The 13,606-nt window shown below is 52.6% G+C and overlaps 1 protein-coding gene across 1 annotated transcript; it reads left to right on the top strand.

Moving 5' to 3' along the window:
- Window positions 1–2,536: 2,536 nt before the first annotated feature.
- Window positions 2,537–6,723, top strand: FEM1A (fem-1 homolog A). Its single transcript, XM_024222179.3, has one exon. The coding sequence runs from the start codon at window positions 2,723–2,725 to the stop codon at window positions 4,760–4,762; it is 2,040 nt and encodes a 679-aa protein (XP_024077947.1). The 5' UTR covers window positions 2,537–2,722; the 3' UTR covers window positions 4,763–6,723.
- Window positions 6,724–13,606: the final 6,883 nt, after the last annotated feature.

Here is a 13,606-nt window from a genome sequence, read left to right as displayed (position 1 = left end):
ATGCACGGACACTCGTGCTCCCTCACAAACATCCACGTACTTTTGCGCACGAAGCCACTCAGAACTTTGGCACCTGCCGCGCACAAATCCTGCTGTCTCACACACGCACTCTCCGCCTCATAGGGGAGTTAAGGCACAGACCCCCCCCGGCCCTGATTCTCAGAGACGCTGAGCACCTGCTGCTCCCACTGACTTGAGGTGAAAATCCGGCTCATGCTGTTTGTTATGCAAAAGCAGTTTCTTAGCAACTAAAATCATATTCTCCGTAAAGGCAGCACCCATAATCCCAGGTAATTCCAGACAAGACAAAGCAAAATCAGGCTAATGTGGGCAGCTATAAATAAAACATAACGAGTAAAATCCACCCCTGTGCAGATGCCCAGCACGAGGCACCTGAGCCCTGAAAATAGGCCTCATTAACTGTGCTGGCCCTCTGAGCAGGGCTGAATCTCACCCCTAAGTGAGCATCCCGCAGGTATTTCATTGATTTGCTCTCATTTGGTTTGACAGTATGTTTGACCCAGATCCTCAAAAGTATTTAAGCACCTAACTCCCATTGATTTCAACTGAGCCAATGAAGATGGTGGTTTCTGAGTTGTGGACACGGGTCCATTCGAATTGAGACCCAGCAACTCACTCCAGAGAGGCCATCGAAGAGTAGGGAGCTGAGGACACTGTGCACCTGGGCTGAACTTGGATTTCAACTTCTACAGATGAAACGCCCTTTGGCCAATCTCCTGCATCACCCAGTCCTCTGGGGTGGCAGATGGCTACCTACTTGTGATCCATTCTGCCACTCATCAGCAATGCAGGCAGGACAAAGTCGTGGAAATGAATGGTTCAGTTGAGGAAGGCCAGCCTGCAATACAAGTTGGGGATGATCTCTGCTCTCACCCATGTGCTTCTCTGTTCAGCAGAGGCTGAGAGGATCTTCGGAGGTGAAGCTCACGGTGCCCAATTCAACCCTGGTGCAAGCAGGTGCAGCTACGCTGAAGTCAGTGCAGCAGTGGCTACTTTCACCAAGGGCTGAATTATGTATTTCCTGACTCCAGTCACACAATATAAGTCAGGGTTACAAAAGCTTATGCTCCTTGTCATGTGGCAGGAGTCAGCACACACTGGCCCCGGGGGCTACTGTTACACACATTCTGTTTATCTCTAGACCACATTGTCCCAGCCAGGAGTTCATGGGAGCCTCCTGAAAGCTTTACTAAACACAAAAAATCCTCATAGATATATTACGGCTGCTGCATTTACATTTGTAAAATATACCAAGTTAGGGCTGGGCCAAGCACAGTACATGGCACAGCTGGATTTTTGTGATGTTGATCCTTCTAACTACTGTATTTGGAGTTTAACCAGTTCAAGACATTTTTAAAAATAAAGGTATCAGATTCAATTTATACATATTATGAAGTCACAACTGAAATCTTAAAAAGCCAAGGGCCTGTCTGCTTTGAATGAAAATACAAAGCACTTTTTGCAAGGCTCTTGGAAAGCCATCATGTCCTTGGGCAAACATTTGCCTTCTCTACCCTGATGTGTGCTGGGACCAGTTGACTGACCCGAAGTGGCTGCATCTCCTTCCACAAAGTCCTGTTTGATGTCACTACACAAAGTGATAGGTGCTATATAGACATCTAAGCTAGAAGGAGAGATGGATGGAGAGTTAATGGTAAAGAGTGGGTGCTGGATGGATAGTGAGGGAGAGGGATGGGGGGGAGAGGGGGAAGTGATGGGATGGGGAGAGGGAATGGTGCAGGGGTGCTGTGAGCCATTGAACCCAACTATAAACCCTGTATATGATGGAAACCACTTCAAGCCAGGAGGTGCGGCAGCCTATGGAATGGGGTGGATGGTTGGATGGAGAAAGAGGGGGAGGTCTCCCAGTTACATCCACTGACCAATGCCCATTGCATGCTTGGTACGGTTGCCAACTTTGCTTGGATGAATTCCTGGAGGTTTCATCACATGACATAATCTTTAATGATTAATCTTTAATTCCTGGAGACTCCAGGACAATCCTGGAGGGTTGGCAACCCGAACAAGCACCACAATCCCATCCCCGGGCCACAAACTCTCTGGCAGGCATTCATTTGCACTAGATGCTGGGAACCCATCCGGGAGGGGGAGGGATGAATTATATAGGACCGATATAGACGCTCACAGAACGGTGAAGTTAGACAACTACATTTCCCAGAACCCCCTACGCCCACTGGCGGCCCGGCAGGCTCCCAGAGAGGCGTCGTTCCCCATTGCACTGCTGGGAAATGTAGTCTCCCATAGGCCAGGCTCCCGGACGCTGGCTGCGAAAGGGCAACGACGGCAGAACTACATTTCCCAAACGCCACCTCGCACGCTCCCGGCGTCGCCCGCGGGATCCGCTAGCGGAAACTCCTTCCCGTTGCCTCCTGGGAAAGGCGGTCTCCTGCCCGCCCGGCTCCTACCTGCAGGCCACGGAAGAGCGGCGCTGGAGAAACTACGAGTCCCAGAATTCCCCGCCCCAGCCCGGACGCTCGGGGACGCCATTTTGTTTTGTATTAAACCCCTAAGATGGCGGCGGGGGAGAAGCACTGAAGGTTGCCGTTGCCGCCTCCAGAGGCCGGGGTCTCCGTCGTTCGGTCCCCGTCCCTCTCTCGCGCCCCCTGCCCCGGGCCGCGCGGCGGGGCAGGCGGAGCAGCCGCCCCATGGCCAGGGGGGGCCCGGGCCGCTCGCCGTGGCCATGGACCTGCGCACGGCCGTCTACAACGCGGCCCGCGACGGGAAGCTGAAGCTGCTGCAGAAGCTGCTGGGCAGCCGGAGCCGGGAGGAGCTGGAGGCCCTGACGGCCGGGCCGGGCGGTGGGGGGACCCCGCTGCTGATCGCCGCCCGCCACGGGCACCGGGAGGTGGTGGAGTACCTGCTGGACCACTGCGGCGCCCGGGTGGAGGAGGGGGGCTCGGTCAGCTTCGACGGCGAGACCATCGAGGGGGCCCCGCCGCTGTGGGCCGCCTCGGCCGCCGGGCACCTGGCGGTGGTGCGCTGCCTGCTGGAGCGGGGGGCCTCGGTGAACCAGACCACACTGACCAACTCCACCCCGCTGCGGGCCGCCTGCTTCGACGGGCACCTGGAGATCGTGCGCTACCTGGTGGGCGAGCGGGGGGCCGACCTGGAGGTGGCCAACCGGCACGGGCACACCTGCCTGATGATCTCCTGCTACAAGGGGCACCGAGAGATCGCCTGCTACCTGCTGGAGAAGGGGGCGGACGTCAACCGCCGCAGCGTGAAAGGCAACACCGCCCTGCACGACTGCGCCGAGTCCGGGAGCCTGGAGATCCTGCAGCTGCTGCTCCGCTCCAAGGCCCGCATGGAGAGGGATGGTTACGGCATGACCCCGCTGCTGGCCGCCAGCGTCACCGGGCACACCAACATCGTGGAGTACCTCATCCAAGGAGGGCTGCAAAACGAGGAGGGGGATGAGATGTTGGGGACCGAGGCCGGGGACTGCACTGCGAGGGGGCAGCAACAGAGGGGTTGCGATACTGGCCAGGAAACACATCAGTGCTGCCCCGAGGAAGTGCAGCATGAGGGCCAGACGGGATGCAGTGCCACTAGCCAGGTTGAGCAGCAGGGCCCTTACAAGTGCTGCAGTCGAGGGGCTGCTGTAGAAGCCCTGGAGCTGCTAGGAGCCACCTTCGTGGATAAGAAGCGTGACCTGCTGGGGGCTCTCAAGTACTGGCGAAGGGCCATGGAGCTTCGGCACCAGGGCGGGCAGTACCTGACCAAGCCTGAGCCCCGGCAGCTGGTGCTGGCTTATGACTACTCCCGGGAGGTGAGCACCCTGGAGGAACTAGAAGCCCTGATCACTGACCCGGATGAGATGCGCATGCAGGCCCTTCTGATCCGAGAGCGCATCCTGGGCCCCTCTCATCCGGACACTTCCTATTACATCCGTTACCGGGGGGCGGTCTATGCTGACTCGGGCAACTTTGAACGCTGTATTAACCTGTGGAAGTATGCCCTGGACATGCAGCAAGGCAACCTGGAGCCCCTCAGCCCCATGACTGCCAGCAGCTTCCTTTCTTTTGCTGAGCTCTTCTCCTATGTGCTTCAGGACCGCTCCAAGGGCACCTTAGCTACCCAGCTGGGCTTCTCCGACCTCATGGGTGTGCTGAGCAAAGGGGTCCGGGAGGTAGAGCGGGCGCTTCTGCTTCACAAGGACCCGGTGGCTGACTCTACACAGTTCACCAAGGCGCTAGCCATCATCCTCCATCTGGTCTTCCTGCTGGAGAAGGTGGAGTGCACCCCTGAGCAGGAGCACCAGAAGCGCCAGACCATCTACTGCTTGCTCAAGTGCAGTCCCAGGGCCAAGAACGGGTTCACACCCTTGCACATGGCTGTGGACAAGGACACCACCACAGTGGGGCGCTACCCAGTGGGCAAGTTCCCATCGCTCCATGTTGTGAACCTGCTGCTGGAGTGTGGGGCTGACCCAGACAGCCGTGACTATGACAACAACACCCCGCTGCACATTGCTGCCCAGAACAACTGCCCGCTGATCATGAGTGCCCTGATGGAGGCTGGGGCCCACATGGACGCCACCAACGCCTTCAAGCAGACAGCTTACGAGCTGCTGGATGAGAAGCTGCTTACCAAGAGCATGATGCAGCCCTTTAACTACATCACCCTCCAGTGCCTTGCTGCCCGTGCCCTGGACAAGCACAAGATCCCTTACAAGGGCTTCATCCCCGAGGAGCTGGAGGCCTTCATTGAACTTCATTAGGATGGGAGGACTGAAGTCCCCAGCCTTTCCCACGAACCCGCTCATCGTCCCTAAGAGGAAGGGAAATCCAAGGTCTGGAGGCAGATCCTTTCCCTGGGTGCTGGAAGCCTTCGTTGCACTGAGGCAGGCTGCAGCCATTGTCCTTTCCCATCATTGAGCTTATCCATACAGAGGAAGGAAACTCAAGAGTTTGTCGCTGTGGTTGTCTTGCTTCCTCTTCATCCCCAGGTGCCAGAAGCCTTCACTGAAGCGAACCAAGAGAAGGCTGCAGCTGCTGCCTTTCCCCTTCGCCAACAGCCTCATCCTCAAGGAAGAAGGCAATTGGAGATGTTGTAGGCGATTCCCCTGCATCCTCCCACCTCTCCTCTTCCCAGAAGTGCTGGATTAATTCGGTCGTTACGCTTTAGGGTTGCTACAAATTCACATATTTGCACCTCTCCTGTGCACCCTACCCCAAAGGACTGACCCAATAGTAATGCAAACAAAGGAATTAAAATATCCACATCTGCAGTTTAACCTAGTCCCTCTTTCCTTCCCGCATTGGGCACATGAGCCTAAAAGCTGGGGCTGGGTGGCTAGTGCCCAGCAGGGCTAGTTGCCATTTGCACAACTTCCCAGCGGGGTGTGGTGATTCCCCCTCCCTCCCCCCACCAAGTAGCCATGTAACAAGTGGTGCAAAATTGTGAGACTTTTGACAGCTGTTTGCAAAGCTGGATTTTCTTTTTCCCTGCCAGAGCCAGGTTCTGGCCGCTCTGCAAGATTTCTCCAATCCTGTACTTAATATCTCAAGGCCAACCTTAGTAACATGGTTTTGTCAGCAAACGCTGACTTATATGAAGGAGGGGACTTCTAATTTAAAAAAAAAATCTATATGGCTTTGTGGCTGGCAAGAGCCTCGATCTTACCAGTTTTGCACAGGCCAACCCCTGTGCCTACGTAGATTTAGCTCTGCATGGGCTCAGTGGGGGTTGGCCCATCTAGAATGGTCTGCAGGCCAAAACCATGTTACTTGAGCTGGTGCTTGAGATCCCCTCTTTCAAGCCATTCCAGGATCAGAGAATGTTTGCAGGGTGGACAGAGCTTGGAGGTTTCTTTAAAGCAGGTGAGCATTTGTTGCAGTGTGGGGTATCCCATGGTTGGAGGAAAGCAGGCAAGGAATGTTAATGAAGGATGATTTTTATTTTATTTTTAAAGGTTGAATGGCACTGATCCACTGGGCTTTGAAGTGTCCTGTTCTGAGAACCTCCCTTGAAAGGGCCACTGACTTGTTGTTCTTGGCTTTTGGTTCTTTCTGCGGCTATACTAAGTATGGTGCTAGTTTAAAGATTGAAATAAAAATGTCTTCATCTGGCTACTCTTGGGGTGAGCTGGTTTTTGTTTAATTAGGACCTGGACAGAAGTTTGTTACCCGTTCCCTCAGGGCAGGTATTTGTCCACCTCAGCAGAACCTTGCTTTGCGATGAGCAGTTGGTGCTGGCAAACATGATGTCCCTGCATTTTATTTGGTCTCCGCAGGAATGACTGCTTTAGCCGCCAGTGGCTCCTTTCTTGGCCCAGTCAGAGCGAAATGCATAGCGAAGGATGAAGCAGCTTTCAGGAAAAGTCAGGATGATCAGGAGAGCAGAACCCTGATAAATGCCCATGCACTGTGATCTAACGAAGCTGCTCGACTAGTATTGACAGGCCAGCTAAACCATAAACCTCAATAATCCAATGTTCTCTGCCCTTTAAGGATATTGTAGAGCTGCCATTTAGTTTTGCCGTGTTAACTATTAAATAAATGTTTTATTTATGAGGCAAGAAGGTTTAACTCTTATCAAGGTGTAAAGTGCAGGCTTAATTTAGGTACAATATTTTTTTTTTTCCTCCTTGTGGCTGATACGGATTAAACTGCGCAAGTGACTTAACTTTGTGAGCCGATGAGTGCTCGTAACTTTAAATAATAAAACAAAACAAATGCTGATGGAATGCAAACGCCTTGGAATTCCTTGATGCTAGGACTGTGTTTTCAGGATCAGTTTCATTGAGGGGCGGGGGAAGACAGTGAAATTCTTTGGGCAATAAATGGGAGGAATCACTCATAAGAACGGCCATACTGGGTCAGACCAAAGGTCCATCTAGCCCAGTATCCTGTCTTCCGACCGTGGCCAATGCCAGGTGCCCCAGAGGGAATGAACAGAACAGGTAATCATCCAGTGATCCATCCCATCGCCCATTCCCAGCTTCTGGCAAATAGAGGCTCGGGACACCATCCCAGCCCATCCTGGCTAATAGCCATTGATGGATCTTCCTCCATGAAGTCAGTGGATCTCCACAAGAGCTCAGTAAGCCATGCTAGCATCTTGTGTTGCTGGATTTAGGGATCTTAATTTAGCAAAAAAACAGATTAGCTGCCTACATTGTCTGTGTACACTTCTACCTACTTTTCTCTGTTTTGTCACTGAAAATAGTTTCCTTTCTCTTTCTAGTTAGGCTCACTTTCTGGCTCTCTTGCATCTCCATGCTGTTGTGATTGGGTTGAAAAATTGCAGGGGAAGGTTTAAACGCAAATGCATTATTTTAATCAGCATTTAAAATGAACAAAAACATTCACTGATGGGAGATTTATAAAACTTCTTAAGTCTATTTCAATAAGACTTAAACTTCAGGCCTAAACTAGCTGACTGTCCTTGAACCCTGAGTTTCTGGAGTTTCAGTTTGGTCACAGCTTTTGGGCCAGACCCTCGGCTGGTGTAAATCAGTGTAACTCCATCAGTGTCAGTGGAGCTATGGGAACTGATTTTAAAAATCTAGGCTCTGGGAAGATTGTCCTAAGTGCCTACAGATCTTGAGTGCTTCAGTTGCTGAATGGCCAACGTAAGTTACCTTAGAGGTGCCTTGACTTTCATAGGGCAGGTGCTCGGTGCATTCTGAAAGTCAGGCCGCTTTAAGGTGGCTCAGGTTGGATCTCCAAATGACTAGCTGCTTGGAAATCTTGGCTGTGGGGTGAGGTTTTGTTTTTAAAAGGGACCCATTCATACTGTGACATTATAGCTGCCAGGGACCCCTTCCAGACACCCTTTGATTAGCCCCCCTCTTGTACCCAGAGCAGACATGAGGTTAGTAATAGAGAGCCGTTAAAGGGCAATAAGAAATCTGAAGCTGTGACCATGTGATCAGGTAGCTGTGGAATCTGGCCATTGATTGGAGCCTCAGGAAAGGGGAAGCTTAGCATGGCAGAAAGGCCATATTTATTTTGCACCTTGCAATTACGTGTTGATGGTAATTACTGGGTAAGTGAAATCACTGTATGAACTGAAGTATAATTACCACCTAAGAGCCATTATTTACTGTAGGTGTTGGCTGGGCTGACTGCCGTGCAGGGTAGAACAGGCAGTTGGCTGGCGCAGTGAAATGTTTAGGGACTGTTTTAGTAACTGGATGATTAGCTGGGGCGGAGGGTAGAGATTTTTCACGAGGGCAGTCATAAACCCTGGCTTATGTCGCTCTCCTGAAACAATCCTGCAAATTCTCCCTCCGCAGATTTCTCTTTCTTTTTGCTTCCCGCTTTATTTTTTAAATTCCAGCTCTGATTCCCACGCTCAGCTCCCCAGGCCAATACATGGCTCCTGTGTGGGTGTCTGTAGAAATGCATAGAAGGGAAAGATTCACCTGAGGCTTTGCTGGGGCCAATTGCTAGTGCCCTTCTATGGAGATCTTTTAGGCTCCCCGGATCGTCCCACACTCATGTTATATGATCAGTGTTTACAAAGTGCAGAGCCTGGAGTTTAAAGATAGGGATAGCATCAGCTCTTCGGGCACTTAGAGAGGGTCACAAATGCTCAAAAGTATCTCTGGTGAGGACGGGACCTGTGTGGCAACCCTTGGGGGTGTCAGAGACAGTGTTATGTGCTTCCTCGGGCAGTCATGGGATGCAACCCACGTTGGGGGTTCCAACTACGGTATACTTGACTGGCCTGGGGGACAGCCGAAACTTTCAGAGAAGCTGATGTGCAGAGAAATGGAAGTGCTGTTAATTAACATGGGGGGGATGCACCGTGGATTCGGTCCAGTTGGATTTTTGGATAAAGGGCATTTGGATCACTGGAATTATACTATGTATCGCACTAGAGAGACATGACACAGACTGCTCAGGTGCCGAAATGCGAAATGGCTATGGAGAAAACCCCATTTACAACTAGCCCTGTTAGAGCTCAGACAAGACTGTAAATGTCCCAGCAAAGTCCTCTTTATTCCTGGGGGGTTGGGAGAGAGGAACACACAGCCGAATTCTTCTCCCTGACCCCAATCCCTTCGGGGGGAGGGGGGGAGAGAGGCTGGAAAGCACACAGTAAAATCCTTTCCTTTTTCTTTCCTCAGCAATCCGTCTCCCCTCCCCTTTGGTTGTTGCACGTCCCATTGAATGCAGCAGGACCACTCCTGTGAGCACGGATATTTGCGCATAGAGCATTTGCAGGATCAGTTCTGTAGTTTGGCCACAAGCATACAGAACCCATTGTGTTTGCCCTGCATTGTTTGTTATATGTATAGTGGTAGTGCCTCAAGGAGAGTGGGGACCCATTGTCCTAGGCACTGTACAAACACACAACAAACAGCTGGATAAGATAGGAAAATATGTAGCTAGAACAGACCAGAGGAGTACAAGGTAACAGACTGTTAGTCTGGTGACTAGCAGTGGTCCCAGCATGCCATGGTTGAGAGTTTTGTAGGTGAATTTTAATGAGGCTCTTAAAACATAACTAGTACCTCCCCTTGAGAATGTGCATTCACACACACACACACACACACACACACACCTCTGTCCTGACTGCTCCCCGCAACCAGCCTGTGTGCTCCCTAGTTAAGGAAATCTGCCATCCCAAAGGGAGAGTGCGTGATTTCAGTATGGGAGTCTCAGGCGAAAGCCATCGCTGGTGTTAAAGGTGAACTGTAAAAGACAAAAATGGGGCTGTGGCCTCTTTTTGCTTTCCTGGCTGGTGGGTTGTGTGCGCGCGTTTAAAAACCAAATGCTCGGTTTTTACACCAGAAATTCAGGACTTTGAAATAAATGGCAAAAGCACCTGTGGGCGTTAGGCACCTAAATCCCATTCTCAAAAGTCCCTTCGCTGAAATTTTTACCCCTTCTCTGCCCTGTTTTTCCTGGCCGTGTCTTTGGCTGGCTGAAGAGTTAGGGGAATGGGGACCTCGCTGGTACCAAGCGAAAGCTGAGCGGTTGAGGGGGCAAAGGGAATTGGAGTCATTCTGATTAAAATGCTGTGGCTTTTGCTTTTCAATAACACCCATTGGCTTCAAAGCCGAAAGTGTCTGGAAGGAAAAAGCGCCTTGTAAAAGGTTCTGTTCCTCCCCTGTCTTTCACATGAGAGCTGAGAAAGCTCCTCCCCCAGTTCTCTGGTCCTCCCTGGAGACCTCTGGCAGAAATGGGTGACAGCTGACATTCCTGGTACCTCTAAAGTGTAAAGAACACAATCAAATCTCTATAGGCCTCCCTTCCCAATCTGCCTCATCCCAACAATTTGAACTAGCCCAGCAAACGGGTCCCATCCGCACAAGCTACATCAGTTGCACTCTGTTGTTGAGTTGTCAGCCCCATCACCTGAGCAGTCAATTCCGCTTCTCTATAAATGTGTCATGTAAAACTGGGGAGGGGGGTGTTACATATTCTGTTCCTTAGGAAAGAGTGGCCCTGGGTATCAGACCAGGCCGTGGTAATGCAATACCTAGGCAAAGGAAGGTTACGTAAGGGGAGGGAAAATGCTGAGAAGGAAACTCGGTTTGGATCCAGGCCCCTGGGTCCTGCCATTCCCTTTGGAAGCCCTGAGCAAATGCTATAAAAAGCAAGTCGCACTTGCCATTACCAAGCCCCCTGACGCAGCTAAAAATAAAAGCAGAGCTGTTCCGACAGTGGAAGCCACAGCCTGTGGGGTTGTTTATAAAGGAGCAGTGGGGTGCACTCCCTGGGCTGGCCGGGAGGGGCAGGTTGTGCAGGAGGTTGGAGTGTGTGATTAGGCCAGGAGTGGGCAAACTACGGCCTGTGGCCTGGATCCGGCCCCCCAGGGCTCTGGATCTGGCCCATGGGATTGCCCCCCCCCTGGTGCCGCAGGCCCCATGCCGCTCTGCAGAAGCTGTCGGCACCATGTCCCTGCGGCCCCCGGACGGGGGGGCAGAGGGATCTGTGCATTGTCCATGCCTCTAGACACCCCCCCCCCAACTCCCTGCCCGCACCTTGCACCTCTCCTGCACCCCAACCCCCTGCCCTGAGCCGTACTCTGCACCTCTCCTGCACCCCAACCCCCTTCCCTGAGCCCCCTCATACACCCCTCTGCCCCAATCCCTTGCCCTGAGCCCCTTCCTACACGCCGCACCCCAGCCCCGTGCCCCGGCCCTGCATACAATTTCCCCACCCAGATGTGGCAAGGTGCTGCCATGTGGCTTGATGGATAGAGGCAGGGGGCCCCGGTACTGGGTTGTTCCCGGCTCCCTTGTCCGTGTTGTGAGCCATCCAATTGCTAGATGGCTACATGGCATTAGAGAGCCCCCTACTGCCAGACCTGCTGAGTGGCTGCAGCTGGAGGTAATTTCAAGAGACAAATGACCAGGGAGGTGGTGGATATTTTACTCAAAGTATCTATAGCTGTGATCTTGTAAATCCCCATTAAGGTGAAGGTCTGATTCCAACACCCACAGGCCCGCCAATGCAAATCCTCCCACTGCATCCTTAACTCTCACTAACCCTAGGCATGCTCAGGGCCTTGTGAAGGCTACGATATGGACCAAAGCACAACAGGGCATGTTAGGGATGGAGTGCTAGCCAGCTTTCTGCAGCCCTGGGTTTGGGAACCAAAGCGGAGGGACCAGGAAAACGCTTCGTCCAGCCACAGAGGGTCTGGCTTGGGCTGCATCCTCCAACCCCCAGGGCTAGTAGTATTCACTGGATGCTGACAAACACTTGGGAGATCCCAAGGGATGGGCCTAGACCTGACTCAGCGAGAACCGTGCTGCGACCCAGTCACAGCTAACAGTTGGCAGGAGCAGTGGGCACAGGGTATTTTTTCCCCCCAAAGTGGGTTAGCCTAAACCCTGCCATGGACTAACCCAACTTACCAGGGTCAAGCATGGGGGCAGGCTGGATTCTAGCTCCGCTTTTTGATAACACTGATTTAAAATCCTGTCCAGGCAGGGCCTGGACAATGTCCAGAAATGGCCCTAGCCCGCCCCGGCCTGACTGTTCCCTTTGCTATTACGGAAGCCACTTACAAAAGGTCATGCTCCCTCCCAGCCACCCCCTGCCTCTGCTGTGCAGTTACTTTCATTTGATTCTGCGCTAACTCTTGCCCTGGCAATGATTCTATTGTCACCGTTTTAGCACTGCAAGCTCAAAGCAGGGAAACCGGGCTGGGAGAAAGCCCTTCTTCAACCACTACAGTCGCACCGAGAGGCTCCGACTGAGGTCCAGACCACGTGGTGCTGGGTGCTGTACAAACATATGGTAAGAGACAGACCGTGCCCCAAAGAGCTTGCGATCTAAATAGAAAAGACGGACAAAAGGAAGTGTTCTCTCTGTTTTACAGGTGTGGAATGGAGACCCCAGGAGATGTAAACCCAGAGCCTCCTGGATATTTAGCCTCCTAATCCCCATCTGTGGGAGGTAGGAGTTGAAATACATTTAAAAATCTGGACCAAAGTGTCTTGCCCAAGGTCCCAGAGGTGGCCTGTGGCAGAGACAGGAACTGAACCCAGTTCTCCCGAGTCCCCTCCCAGCGTCTTAACCACAAAAACACCCCTCCCCTCTGAATAGCTTGCTTCCAAAGATACTGACTTGGTCTGGAGCTGGGGGTGGTGTGGAGCTCCCCTGAAAATTCAGCCTTGGGAGCAAAAATACTGATGGGGGGGATGGTGGGAGTCAGGATCTGTTTGGGCAACTGGCAGTTCTGCTTGGCCCGAAAGTCCCTCTTGGAGGAGGTGGAAGATCTATGGAAGCTGCAGCAACGTATCAAGCGTTTTGAAATATTTTACGTCACCGCCAGGAACTTCCTTTCTGCTGAGTATTTCCCCTAAATACCGAACGTTTCTCTGGCTGTGACTCAGCGCGGCCGCTCTTCCTGGGGGAGGCTAACGGAGCTGAGTGCCCCACACTGAGCTCCGCCACAGCCACTTCTCATTTTGCTCCGTGGCTTGCGTCCAGAGAGGGGCTGTGATGAGCGTTGGGAACGTCAGCGCCTTGGAAGGCTCTTTCTATTTCATGCAGAAAAGGCCTCGCTGACGGTGCACGTAACGCGCATGATGCAGCAGCTCTGGTAATGATGGAGACGAGAGCCACAGAAACTCCACCCAAGCACCACCCCCGGCGCTGTTTTTTTTTTTAATGAACTTTGCATGTGATCATGGCCCAGTGAGTCCACCTGCCTGCCCCAGGAGGCAATTAGCGTTTACAGTGTCAGACCTTGATAAATCCATTCTGATTGTTTCCCAAAAGGCCTCACGCAGTACTGGCACTATTTTCTCAAGAGCCAGCAGGTAGCTTTGAAAGCATGGATGGTGGGCACTAGCAAAGCAGGGTGTTCTGACTATGAGAATGTTACTCGGCAGAACTGTGCATAGGGAGAACCACAGCTGCTGGCGTCAGGCACTGCTTACTGCTCTCCGCCCCGAGGCTCTGGCGGAACGAGCTGGAGTCTCTTCGGACTCGGGCATCATCCGCAGAATTGTTGGCCGAGTTCTAGTGGCAGGGCCACCTGTTCAACCCCCCTCTCTCCAAAGGACACACACACAACTTCCCGGCGTAGCAGACCTCGGCCAGCAGAAGCCAGTCATGGGGATAAGACATGAGCCAGACAGAAACCAGCT

This window comes from Terrapene carolina, unplaced genomic scaffold (assembly GCF_002925995.2).
Source record: "Terrapene carolina triunguis isolate 2854851 unplaced genomic scaffold, T_m_triunguis-2.0 Scaffold194, whole genome shotgun sequence".
In the NCBI taxonomy this organism is placed as follows: domain Eukaryota; kingdom Metazoa; phylum Chordata; order Testudines; family Emydidae; genus Terrapene; species Terrapene triunguis.
Note: the sequence above shows the minus strand (reverse complement) of the source record. Positions and strands in the feature narration are given on the sequence as shown.

Excerpts from the sequence above, each read along its gene's own strand:
- FEM1A (XM_024222179.3), top strand. The coding sequence starts at position 2,723 with ATGGACCTGCGCACGGCCGTCTACAACGCGGCCCGCGACGGGAAGCTG.